This window comes from Hipposideros armiger, unplaced genomic scaffold (genome assembly GCF_001890085.2).
Source record: "Hipposideros armiger isolate ML-2016 unplaced genomic scaffold, ASM189008v1 scaffold_509, whole genome shotgun sequence".
In the NCBI taxonomy this organism is placed as follows: Eukaryota; Metazoa; Chordata; class Mammalia; order Chiroptera; family Hipposideridae; genus Hipposideros; species Hipposideros armiger.
Genome location: NW_017731859.1, coordinates 879,146 through 891,190, shown reverse-complemented (window position 1 = coordinate 891,190; position 12,045 = coordinate 879,146). Strand labels below are relative to the sequence as shown.

General features: G+C 43.5%; 1 protein-coding gene across 5 annotated transcripts in view; it reads right to left on the bottom strand.

Annotated features, from left to right (window-relative positions):
• Positions 1-8,127: 8,127 nt before the first annotated feature.
• Positions 8,128-12,045, bottom strand: part of HMGB3 (high mobility group box 3) — a 23,881-nt gene continuing 19,963 nt past the window's right edge. For 3 of the 5 annotated variants that reach the window (XM_019667866.1, XM_019667871.1, XM_019667870.1), the window contains 4 exons: positions 10,747-10,901; positions 10,319-10,458; positions 9,580-9,754; positions 8,128-9,133 (listed from right to left, as the gene is read on the bottom strand). In XM_019667866.1, coding sequence (XP_019523411.1) covers positions 8,990-9,133; positions 9,580-9,754; positions 10,319-10,458; positions 10,747-10,901 — 614 coding nt within the window. In that variant the 3' untranslated portion in view covers positions 8,128-8,989. Of the gene's footprint in view, positions 9,134-9,579; positions 9,755-10,318; positions 10,459-10,746; positions 10,906-12,045 lie in introns of all 5 variants that reach the window. The other 2 variants (XM_019667869.1, XM_019667868.1) reach the window with 1 other exon arrangement.

The window sequence follows — 12,045 nt, the reverse complement described above, 5'->3', positions numbered from 1 at the left end:
AACTCTGCAGCAGGCTATGAACAACTGGAGGACCGGCATCATGCTGTGGCGCCATGATTTCCATATCCTCAGCTTCTAGAGGGATATTCAGCATGTAGTATGTGTTCTCTATAGGTAGGGTGGGTAATAGCATAGATTTTGGAGTCAACAGCCATCGATGTGAATTTTAGCTCCACCAATATCTCTATAATCTCAGACAAGTTAGTCCCTCTAGAACCCAGACCTTCGCATTCCTTAAGTGGGGAGGGGAGCGACCAGCACCAAGAAAGGGAATGCATATTTGTAGTCTTCCTGCATTCCAGGCACTAAGCTAGTTATTTGATGTTCCCGCTACAATCCTGTGTGGCCTCTGAGTCTGGGGATGCACTTTTCTAGCTAAATCAGGTGGAAACTTTGGGGGTTATGCTCCTCAATCAGTTGCTTTTATTTGATAAATTAAATATATGCAGAAGAGAGTTTCTTGATATAGGAGTTAAAAGCAGCTCCTGAACAAGAGGATTAAAAAAAAAACATGGCTAGCCCAATATTTTTAAGTGACATATTTCAGCCTTCTGCTAATGTTTCATCACTGAAGTATCAGCCTTTTTTTCATGTACACAACTGAGAGTTTGGACAGAGGACAAAAGCATCATATGTTCTACACATCTTGCAATGGGAACTGTCAAATATTGCAATCAACATTGCCACCGTATCACATGCTTCCAAAAGGCTTTTAAAACAAAAACCCACCACAGGCTTGGAACGAAATACACACCCTAGGCAAATGTGCATCTCGTATTTCCTATGTGGATTGAGAAAACCAACTGTGGCCTGAGGCCAATAACAGGAAGGCTCTTTGAGCGTTTTCTCAAATGCTCCCAGTTTAGAAACAGATTTAAAAGTGTGGGTGTGGAAAGGGGGATGCCCCCTTCCAGCCCAAGGGATTTAGTTTCCCTCCCGGGATATTTCTAGCTCTGACACTGGTAAGATCATACCATAGCAGACAGATCCTACCATGGTGTCAGAGCTGGAGATTTCCCTGGAGGGAAACTAATAAAAAAAAGTCTGAAAAAAAATGCAAATTCCAGACTCGTCCTGAGAGGGAAAGACTTAGGCTGACAGCACAAGTGGTCTGTGATTCCAAGTCACAAACTTTCCCTTGTGGGGAAATGTGAACTTGAACCTGTTACCTTTGTGAACACTGCTAAGCCTTGAGATGATTCCCTCTTAACCTTGCTTCCCCGTGGCACGGGGGGGGGGGGGGTGTGTGTCTTTCTTTTTTTATTATCTTCTAAAATTTTTTTCAATTATAGTTGACATTCAATCTTATATTAGTTCAGGTGTACAGCCTAGTGGTCAGACATTTATATAACATACAAAATGAATGACTTTGCCATCGCTCCAATGTCCCAAGTGAGAAAAATAGACTCATTCCCCACTCCTCCCTCTTCCTCATCCCTCTCCTCCAACCCCCCAACGAGTCCCAGTAATACTAAGTATCCCTTGAATCCCACTACTCCTTTCTACCCCCATCACCACCACTCTTGTACACACCACCAGCATCTGCCATCCATTGCCATGTGTTCACAAATCCATTTAATTTTCTCCCTGGGCACACACAGGATGACCACATCTCCCAAATGCCTTGCAGTTCGGTTGGTAACCACGGAATGTGGGCAACAGTTACGTAATTCCACTTCCAGGCCTCATCCTAAAGTCTATTCTACAGTGACATGGAGGTCATAGGCTGAAAATGGTGACGCCACAAAATGGAAGGAGCACGGATCCCTGAGTCACAATTTGGAAGGCTGCCTGCCAAATATCTGACTGGGCTAATGTCAGTGAGGTGTAAACCTTTTATTATGTTAAGTCACTAAGAATTGAGGGGTTTTTCTTTGTAGCCTATCCTAAGACCCGCTTGCACTCTTGTCTCTCCCTATGTCTTCTAATCTATTCTTCTCACAGATGCCAGTGTAATTGAACTACATGACATATCTGATCATATCACCATCCACTCCCTCGCAAACACCAACAGACAAAAATTCTTAAATGCTTGCCATTAACCCTACGAAATTTCAAAATTCTAAAGATGGCCTATATGGCCTACCACTGCTGACATTTTCCATGATCTGTTTCTATTCATTCATTCATTCATTCATTCACCTATTTATTTATTCAATGAATATGTATTGAGCACCAACTATATGTCAGTAGCTAAACTATGTCTGGAGATAGAGTCGGGGTATGAGAGAAAGCAGGAAAATCATTTGGGAAGCTGTTCCATTCATCCAGACAAAAGATAGTAAGGATCTGAGCTACAGCATGTCTCTAGCTCTAACACTCCAGCTCTGACGGTATTATAGCAGATAGATCCAAACAAGGCCTGAGAGTTGGAGAGTTCCCTGGAGGGAAATTGATGAGCAAAAGCCTGAAAATGCAAGTTCTAGTCTAGCCCTCAGAGGGATGGGATAATTTGAAGGCAAGAGATTCACCTACACTGACAGCATGAATGAGAGCAGGGGTGGATCTAAGATATTTTAGGAAATACAATTCGCAGGATTTGGGAACTGATTAACTTAAGGGTGAGAAACAGCCTGGGTGGAGTTCCAAATTGCAGGCTGGAGTGAAGAATAGATTTGGGGGAAGATGATGAGCTTAGGTTTGAACATGTGGAGTGCACTGCCTGTGGGTCATCCAAGTGACTTGTCAAAGAGACAATTGGATCTACAGGTCTGGAGCACCGAGGAGAAGCCTGGCCTGACAATCAATATACAGGTAGTGTCATCATGGATCATAGCCCCTCATGTCTCTGCTATCTTACAAACAAGAGCAATGACAAACAAACCAGAAATCCACTCTGATTCTGCTCCTCACCCCATGGCCCCTCCTCGCCAGGTCTACCCTCCCAAGCCCCTCACACTAGAGTCACGTCTCCATTCCCCTGAACCAGCTGTCATAAGGCCTTCCCATGCTATCAATACAAAAACACCTTTCCATCACTGCATCGCTTGAACTCTCAGCAGCATGTGACTGTCCTAAGTATGTCCACCTTAAAATCCCCTTCTCCTGGCCTTCATTGCACAACACTAGCCAGACTGACTTTAAACTCCACCCTTCCTCCCTGCTCCCCCCATCGTAAATGTCACAAGAAAATAAAATTGCCAGATGGGCACTCCATTACTTCCCACTGACAACTCTAGTGTCCTCCCTTCTCAAAAAAGCCAATTCCTTTAAGTTTGCTCTGGATCCATTCCCTCCCTTTGCCCAGGCGACCTTGGTCCATCAATGGAATATTCTCCTTCTGTGCGTCATCATTTCCCTCTACACTGGGCTTTACCTGCCATTTATTTTCAACAGCTTTATAGAGATATCGGGTTGTCGGAAACGTCATGACGCATTTTTGAAACGAAAAACAGAAAAAATACGTCATGACTTTTCTGACAACCCAATAGAATTCACATTCCATAGGATTCACCCACTGAAAGTACACAATTTTTACCGTATTCACAAAGTTGTACAACCATCACCATTATCTCATTGTAGAACCTTTTCATTTTCCCAGAAAGAAACCTTGTACCTATTAGTAGTCACTCCCTATTCCCCCTGCCCCCCAGCAACTGCCAGCCGTAGGCAACCACTAGTCTGCTTTCTATATCTATAGATTTGCCTACTCTAGACATTTCATATAAATGGAATCATACAATATGTGCTCTTTTTTGACTGGTCTCTTTCCCTTAGCATAATGTTTTCAAAGTTCATCTATGTAGTAGCATGTGTCAGTACTTCATTCCTTTTTCATACTCATAATACTGCATTGTATGGTAGAGTAGTTTATCCATTCATCACTTTGGACATTTGGGTTGCTTCCACTTTTTAACTATTATGAATAACGCTGCTATGAACATTCATGTGCAAGTATTTGTTTGAATACCTGTTTTCAATTCTTTGGGTGACTACCTAAGAATGGAATTGCTGGGTCATTGTCTATGTTCATATTCTATGTTTAACTTATTAAGGGGCCATACTGTTTTCCACAGAGACTGCTCCATTTTACATTCCCACCAGCAATGTGCAAGGGCTCAAACTGTTTCACATCTCCACCAATACTAGTTACTTTCCTTTTTATGTTATTCTAGCCATGCTAGTGAGAGTGAAGTGATATGTCATTATGGTTTTGAATTGCATTGTCCTGATGGCTAATGATGCAGAGCATCTTTTCATGTGCTTATTGGTACACTTTATTTGGAGAAATGTCCAGTCAGATCTTTTGCCCATTTTCTAAACTGGGTTGTCTTTTTATTGAGTTGTAATTGTTTATATATTTTGAATACTAAATTCTTATATGATTTCCAAATATTTTCTCACATTCTGTAGGTTGTCTTTTCACTTTCCTGATGGCATTGTTTGAAGCACAAAAGATTTTTAATTTTGATAAAGTTCAATTTATCTATTGTTTTCTTCAGTCGCTTTGTGCTTTTGGTGTCCTAAGAAACCACTGCCAAATCCAAGGTCAAAAAGGTTTTCACCTATGTTTCCTACTAAGAGTTTTAGTTTTAGCTCTTACATTTGGGTCTTTGAGCCATTATGATTTTTTTGTATGTGGTGTGAGTTAGGGATTGAATTTCATTCCTTTGCACGTGAACCCCATTTGTTTAAAAGATTATTCTTCCCCCCATTGAATGATATTGGTGCTCGTATTGAAAATCAATTGGCCATAGATGTATGGGTTTATTTCTGGACTCTCAATTTTATTCCATTTGTCTATATGTCTGAATTTATACCAGTCCATTGTCTTGAGTACTATAGCTTTGTAATAAGTTCAAAATTGAGAAGTCTGAGTCCTCCAACTTAGTTCTTTTTAAGATTGTTTTGACTATCCTGCATCCCTTGAATTTCCATATGAAATTTAAAATCACTTTGTTAGTTTCTACAAAGAAGTCAGCTGGGATTCTGATAGGGATTATATTGATTGAATGTATAGCTCAATTTCAGGAGTATTGCCATCTTAACAATAGTTTTCTGACCCATGAGATATATTTCCATTTCTATAGGTCTTTAGTGCCTTTCAACAAGATTTTGTAGTTTTCCCCATATAAGTGTTGCACTTCTTTTAAGTTTATTACCAAGTATTTTATTATTTTTGATGGCATTGTGAATGAATTGTTTCATTTTCACATCATTCATTGTTAATGTACAGAAATACAACAAATTTTTCTATATTGATCTTGTATCCTGCAACTTTGCTGAATTTACTTGTTCTAACAGTTTTATTTAGAAATTCCTTAGGATGGTCTATATACAAGATCATGTCATGCAAAAATAGACAGCTTTATTCCTTCATTTCCAGTCTGGATGCTTTTTCCTTTTCTTGCTTAATTGCTCTGGTTAGAACTTCTAGTACAATGATGAATAGAAGTGGCACAAGCAGGCATCCTTGTCTTGTTCCTCAACTTACGGGGAAAGGTTTCAGTCTTTGAGTATTATATTAGCTATGGGTTCTCCTAAGTGGTTTTTATCAGATTGAAGAAATTTCCTTCTAGTCTATTTTCTGAGTGCTTTTTTTAAATCATGAAAGGGTACCAGACTTAGTCAGATATTTTTTATGTATCTATTGAGATGATGTGAAGCCCCCCCCCCTCATCGATATGGTGTCCTAACTTCTTTTTAAAGTTGAAATCTTAGGAGGATTCTCAAGATACCAAACAGGGTGGGTGGGGGAATTGCTCTGGTTGAAACAGGAAGCCTGAGACTGCCAAACTGGCCCAAAAGCAATTCCCTCCCAAGTCGCCCTGGGCTCCACAGGAAACTAAGCCAGGGGCCAAAAACCGCAAGCCGCCCGTAGGGCTGTGGTCCAAAACTCCTTGTTGGGCCTGGCTCTGTCCACCAACTAAGCCCCAACCCTCGGCCTTAGGGAGCCCTGGTTGGCAGGGTTGGCTGATTACAAGTAGCCAGCCACTTTATCCACAACAGCTCATTAGCAACCTGCAAATTGCATATTTATCCTGGCATAGAGCTCCAGAGCCAACTCCCCCTCTATCTCCCTGGCTGAAAGGTTGATGTAGGGGCTTTGGAGTCCTTAACACTTGCCCTTTTTGATGTTATCTTTCCATTAAAAGGTAGTTTGGATCTGTGGTTACAGCAAATACTTGTACTTCTAAAACCTTGATTATAATCAACCCAAAATACAGAGTCAGTATCTCAAACAGATTGCAGGCAGCCCACTAATTACTTTGGGGGATGACTGATTAAGAAACTTTATTACAGAAAATGAATGCATCCAATGTCCCCAAATACATTTGTGACAAGAGATGCACAGGAGACAGACAATGGTTGCTACATCACAGCCTTGTTCTTTCCAAAGGATAAAACACCATTCAAGAACAGGGTGAGGGGAGTTGGAGAAGAGAGGTGGTTAGAGAAAGCAGGTACTGTCCTTTAAAAAAAAACAGTAACAGGTTGGCATTATAAGAACACCTAATGTGGGCCCAGAAATCAAGCTAAGCCTAAGACTTAGTGGTGACACCATGCCACTTGTCAAATCTCAGAGAAGCTACAGAGCATCATTCCATCAAGAGCCATCTTGTGATGGGGGTGCATCTTTTTGGAACTGAATGTCTGCTTAATCAAAAATCACTGAACAGCTCCCCTACCTCTGGTTAGCTACTGTGGGAGCAGAAGGTGCCCCCTTCCAGAGTTAGCATGTCTAGTTACAACCAGATAGAGGGGGCACCACTTAGCAGAAATCTATCCGTTGTGACAAGTTGAGCCTCTTCCACATTTGACAAGGTTGCCCACAGCTCCCCAATCTTAGCCTGGCACATTGTGTGTTGGGCCATAGCAGCTTCAGCCTACAATGCCAAGTGATGGCTGAGGGGCAACCCTGGAACAAGTGCCTCCCGGCAAACCTCAGGACCAAGGATTTTTAAATTTGTGATCATTTTCTAGAAGGACTAGAGAAACACATTTAGGACAAACGATTTTTATGTGAGAAGGAATGGCCATGAATAGATTAGAGATCAGAGATCAGGCCGGTGTGATCCTGACTGTGACTTGTATCCATTCAGGACCTGATAGGGTGGGGAGGACACGACCTGCAGACATGCAAGATTCCAAAGTCAATTTTAAGAAAAAGCTTTCTCCTGAGTAATGTCATTAAAACACTCCCAAATGCTTCCCAGCCTCAAACATACACATCCGAATGTCAATGCTAGGCAGTGCCAACACTCACCCACAACACAGAACCTTCATCACTGCCAAGTTATAAGATGCATGTACACATCAGCCAGCAAAATATTTAATATCACCATTTTGCCACTGTGGCTATCACCCCTCACCCAAACTTGGACAAAATGGCACACCATCCACCATGACATAACCACTGAAACACAAACCAAGCCTCTTCCCGTTTAAGAACATTTAACAACAGTCCACGTTTCCAATGAATGAGCTCCAATCGTGGGTAGGCCATTCTACATTCCAGTCTGATGCATTTAGTGCTTACAAACAATTGATCCCATCAGCCTGCCTTGCAGCTCAGGTGCCCCAACATGGAGCCTGCAACAGAAGCCCCAGCCATCTTCCTTGGGGTGTTTGGTTTCTTGAAGTAGGGGGAAAACTGGATACTGCTCCCTGCCCCACCCCCTTCATTGGGGTCCAGGACAAATAGCAGCTCAAGGCCTCAATTGTTCAGAGGAATAATGTTGTGCTACATGTACTGGGGGATGGTGGGGAGGAAAAAATAAAGCCTGAATGCCTGACGCACCATACATACCCTTGAAACATGTTTTTGTTGTTTAGCATTGAATTTGACCGTGTCAGGGATTGGGCAGGAGGCAAAAAAAATAAAAAATAAACCTACACAGTAATGAGCCTCAATCCTGACCACCCACCTGTGAAGGCTGCTAAACCTTGCCTGTGTCGTTATCTTAGCTCTTACATTCAATAGCTCAGATTTCACCTTAACGCCATTCAGACACAAAGTCACAGTACACAGTAGCTTCAGGTAGCCCTCTTTATCTTGTCCTAGGCAAGCTGGCTCCATCAAGCTACCAGATTTACGGGGAGGCTAGTCACCAAATACAATGGAGTGAGTTAACTGCTAAGGCTGCTATGAGTCAGAAATTTAGACTGTTTATAACAGAGAACAGCTTAAAAATGTAATACTGTTTATTTTAACTTCAAAAACATTTCAGCATTCTAAACATACAAAAAATAACAAAACATTGCAAATTGTGTTGAGTACAGAAGGTTCTTGAACTTTCATTGATGCAGCGGCTCTTCACTTTGCTGACAATGAAGAGTCCTACAGTTTGTTTGGAAAAACAAACAGTTTAAAACTACCGCACTGAACTAAAAAAGATCCAAACACTTCTCATGCCAGCTGACCCCCCTTTTCCACAGCTAACAATGGCAGCAGAATGCTATGTCACTATATACAAAAACAAGACAACCTGAAGCTAAACGGATGCCCACTGCAGTGTCCACAGGTCCAGCCTCACAGTGCATGCCCTGAGCTACGGCCCCTCCAAAAGGCATCTCCCCCACAGCCTCCACGCCAAGCAAGGGGCATCAAGAGCTTGACTCGGTTGTTTTGTTCTTTTTTACAAACTATAGATATGTACAGTTGATAACTCAGGATTTCTAGCCAATAACCATATAGTTAACACCACCTTACGGATAAAAAATGAAAATGCCAGAAACATCTTTAAATGCCTTGTCACACCAACAGCAAAGTGCACAGAGTGAGGAGAACACGAGAGCCTTTTCATTTTTAAAATGTTTGGAAATATGTACAACTTTGATACAGTTTCAGGGTGCTCCAGACACCCATGGCCACTTCATGTAAACCACTGACAATTTCTAGAGCACTCTGAGAGACTACTATATGATCATGGTCCAATTGTGTAATTAATCCTAATGAGGGCAATAGACACGCCTCAGGTTAGAGCTGTGTCAATGACGGCGCTCCCCTACTCTAAGGTATTCACAAGGAGACAGATCAACAGTTTTTTTATTCATCCTCCTCCTCCTCCTCCTCCTCCTCCTCTTCTTCATCCTCGTCGTCTTCGTCTTCCTCTTCCACCTTTTTCCGGGCAACTTTAGCAGGCCCCTTTGCGCCATCAAACTTCCCTTTAGACTTATAGTCCGCGACATCCTGGAAGGAACAGGGACACATTTCAAATGAGGAGGCAAGCTCTCCTGCAGCCGTTTTAGCAAAGGGGACAAACATGCTGTCCCTGCCTCAGACTAAACAAGCAGGAACTGGAAACAAGGCAGGGATGCTATTTGCAGTATTCGTTTGTTCCCAGATGCAAAAAGGTAATAGGTGTTCAAGTGGCCTTTAATTCGTGTTACTAGCGCTGTCAAATCCTCTGCCCAGGGCATCCCATGTTTTCTAAGGCTGCCTGAAGTTGCCCCAAAGCCAAAAGAAAATCTGTCAGAAGCCTGAATACCAGCACACGGGGCTGACCTTGCGTGGAGATGGGTCCGCGCATGCTCTGCTCACTCCGCAGCCCAGCACAGCAGCCGTGTGCGCCCCGCCCCCATGCCCAGGGCAGCTGACCGCTCCCCGTCCAGACCGCACTCGTCGGCCTACCTCACCTTCTCATACTTCTCCTTCAGCTTTGCCGCCTTATTGTTGTAAGGCTGCTTTTCATTGTCACTTAAGTTATTCCACATCTCGCCCAGCTTCTTTGCCACATCTCCGATAGAGATGCCAGGGTTTGTGGATTTGATCTTAGGGCGGAATTCTGAACAGAACAGGAAGAATCCAGACCTTGGGGGCGGAGAGTTACACAAATTAGGCGAGAACCCACAAAACGTGCGCTTAAGTCAAAATCCCATGTACCGTATGGGGAATATAATCAATCAAGATTAGGTAGGGTGTCAGATGGGTACTGGACTTATTGGGGGGATCACACTGCATAGATTGTGTAGATGCCTGACCACTGCGCTGTACACCTGAAGCTGTAGAATAATGTGTGACACCATATACAATGCTACAAAGTTGTAGGTTAGGTTCTAGAATGTTGAAGCTGCTTCAAAAATACACGGTGGCTCCTTAGTCTCTCAGGAACTGGGCAAGGGGTAGACAACATACCTAAAAATGCTGATGCCCAGAACCAGGCTGCCTGCTTCCCAGTGAAGGCCAACAGGCAACCATCAGGCACACACAGCTCAAACACCTCAGCCTTAACTACGGACTTCCCTGCCATTGCATTTTAACACTCTGAGGTTTTGTAGAGGTATCCTGACATGTTTTAGGTAAAGTGTCTTTTTAAAAATCTTCTAAGCAGAAGAAAAGCTCTTTGCAGTTATCCTGACTCCTACAGTCACTTACGGTGGCCTTTTGGGGGCATTAGGGTCCTTCTTCTTCTTGCCTCCCTTCGCTGGTCCATAATCCTTCATTTCCCGGTCATAGCGTACTTTATCTGCCTTTGCCATTTCATCAAATTTAGACTTCTCTTTCCCAGACATTGTCTGCAAAAAACAGGTCCTGTTCAATTCCTCAACACAATGAGCACATACCTGTTCAGTTGTCTTGTAATTAAAGTGGCAGCTGCTATAACCACTTGCAAAGGGGAATGAAAGCCTTAAACCCTTGTAGAATTGTTAAAACAATAAGAGCACATACACAAAAGTCTAAAGAGAAGCAAAATGTATCTAAGTAAAGAGAAAACAAAGTCACCGGGGATACTCTAAAGGTAAATAACCCCTAAGTGTGAAATCCAACTAAGACTAGCTTAAAGGATACAAAAGAGAAAATACCTTCCACCTCTCAGAGCACTTCTTGGAAAATTCTGCAAAATTGACAGGGACCTCTGGGTTTTTCTTCTTATGTTCCTCTCTGCACGTCTGCACAAAGAAGGCATAAGCAGACATCTTGCCCTTTGGTTTCTTGGGATCACCTTTACCCATCTTGATTGACTGTGATGGATAGAAGGAAGAGAAACAAAGAAAAACAAATCCAATGAATTAAACAGAACTACAAGATACACTAAAGGCAGGGCAAAATTAAAACTGAGGTTGCCATTAGGAAGCCTCCTCTTCCCCCCCCCAAAATGCCTGATGCCACTGGCAGCCAAAGACAGCCTGAGGAGGAAATCAGCTTCACTGTCGCTTGTCATTTAACTTTTGACCAGCACGAAGCGCGCTGGTTTGCGACTTACTTCTCCAAGAGTGATCAAGGTCTCCAAATGGAACCGACCCAAGTGGGGTGGCTCAGCGCTACATTGCGATTCGGAACTACTACGTTTTGGAAACTACAACCACAAAGTGGGAAGGGCGCAGGGAGGACACATTTGTAGGGGGTGCAAGCATTATGACAGAAGCTTGAAACCAATGACTTAAAGCCAGCTGGTTATCTGGGTAACTCCTATGTTAGAGACAAAAATCCTGTCATCGCTGCTAAACCAAGATCAAAGCAGGAGAACTGTAAATAGGGAACATTTGAAATTTCATTATTCGTGATGCCTTTTGGCTTGTAAAAACGGCTTTTGCAAGAACGGTGATCTAGCAAGTGAGCAGGTATCCTTGTACTATTAGTTCAAATCCGTATCTTCGTCATTATCTAAAGGGGGAAGGGGATACCAAAGGGGCTAGTCTTGCTCTTCTGTAAAGCGGAACGCATGTCCAGCCAGGAATACTTTCTCCAAAGTTTCCAAATAAAAATGCAGCTGTGGCGTGTCATCGTCCCTGTCCCAACCCAACCCCCAGCTTCCCGCCATCTTTTCCTTTTCCCACACCCAAGGTCATCATGTAAAACTAAAGTGCTCTCTTTTGCGGGAACCGACGGAGGGGCTGCATTAGGGCCCCGCAGTGCCTGCGCGGGTGGGGCGAGACAGAGCGCAGGGGAGCCAGCAGCCAGCAGCCAGTCTCGGCCCCGTGCTGGGTCACCCAGACACCCATAATTCACCTTCCATTTTGTCAAAAGCTTCCTGATGAAAGAAAGTGCCCCTGAAATCCACCGCTGCCTCCCCCAGGGGACTCGCGGGGCCGGGGGCGGCGGTGACAGCAGCGCTCCGGGGGCGCAGAGCCGGGCCGGCCGCGGCCGCGGTGATGGTGGCG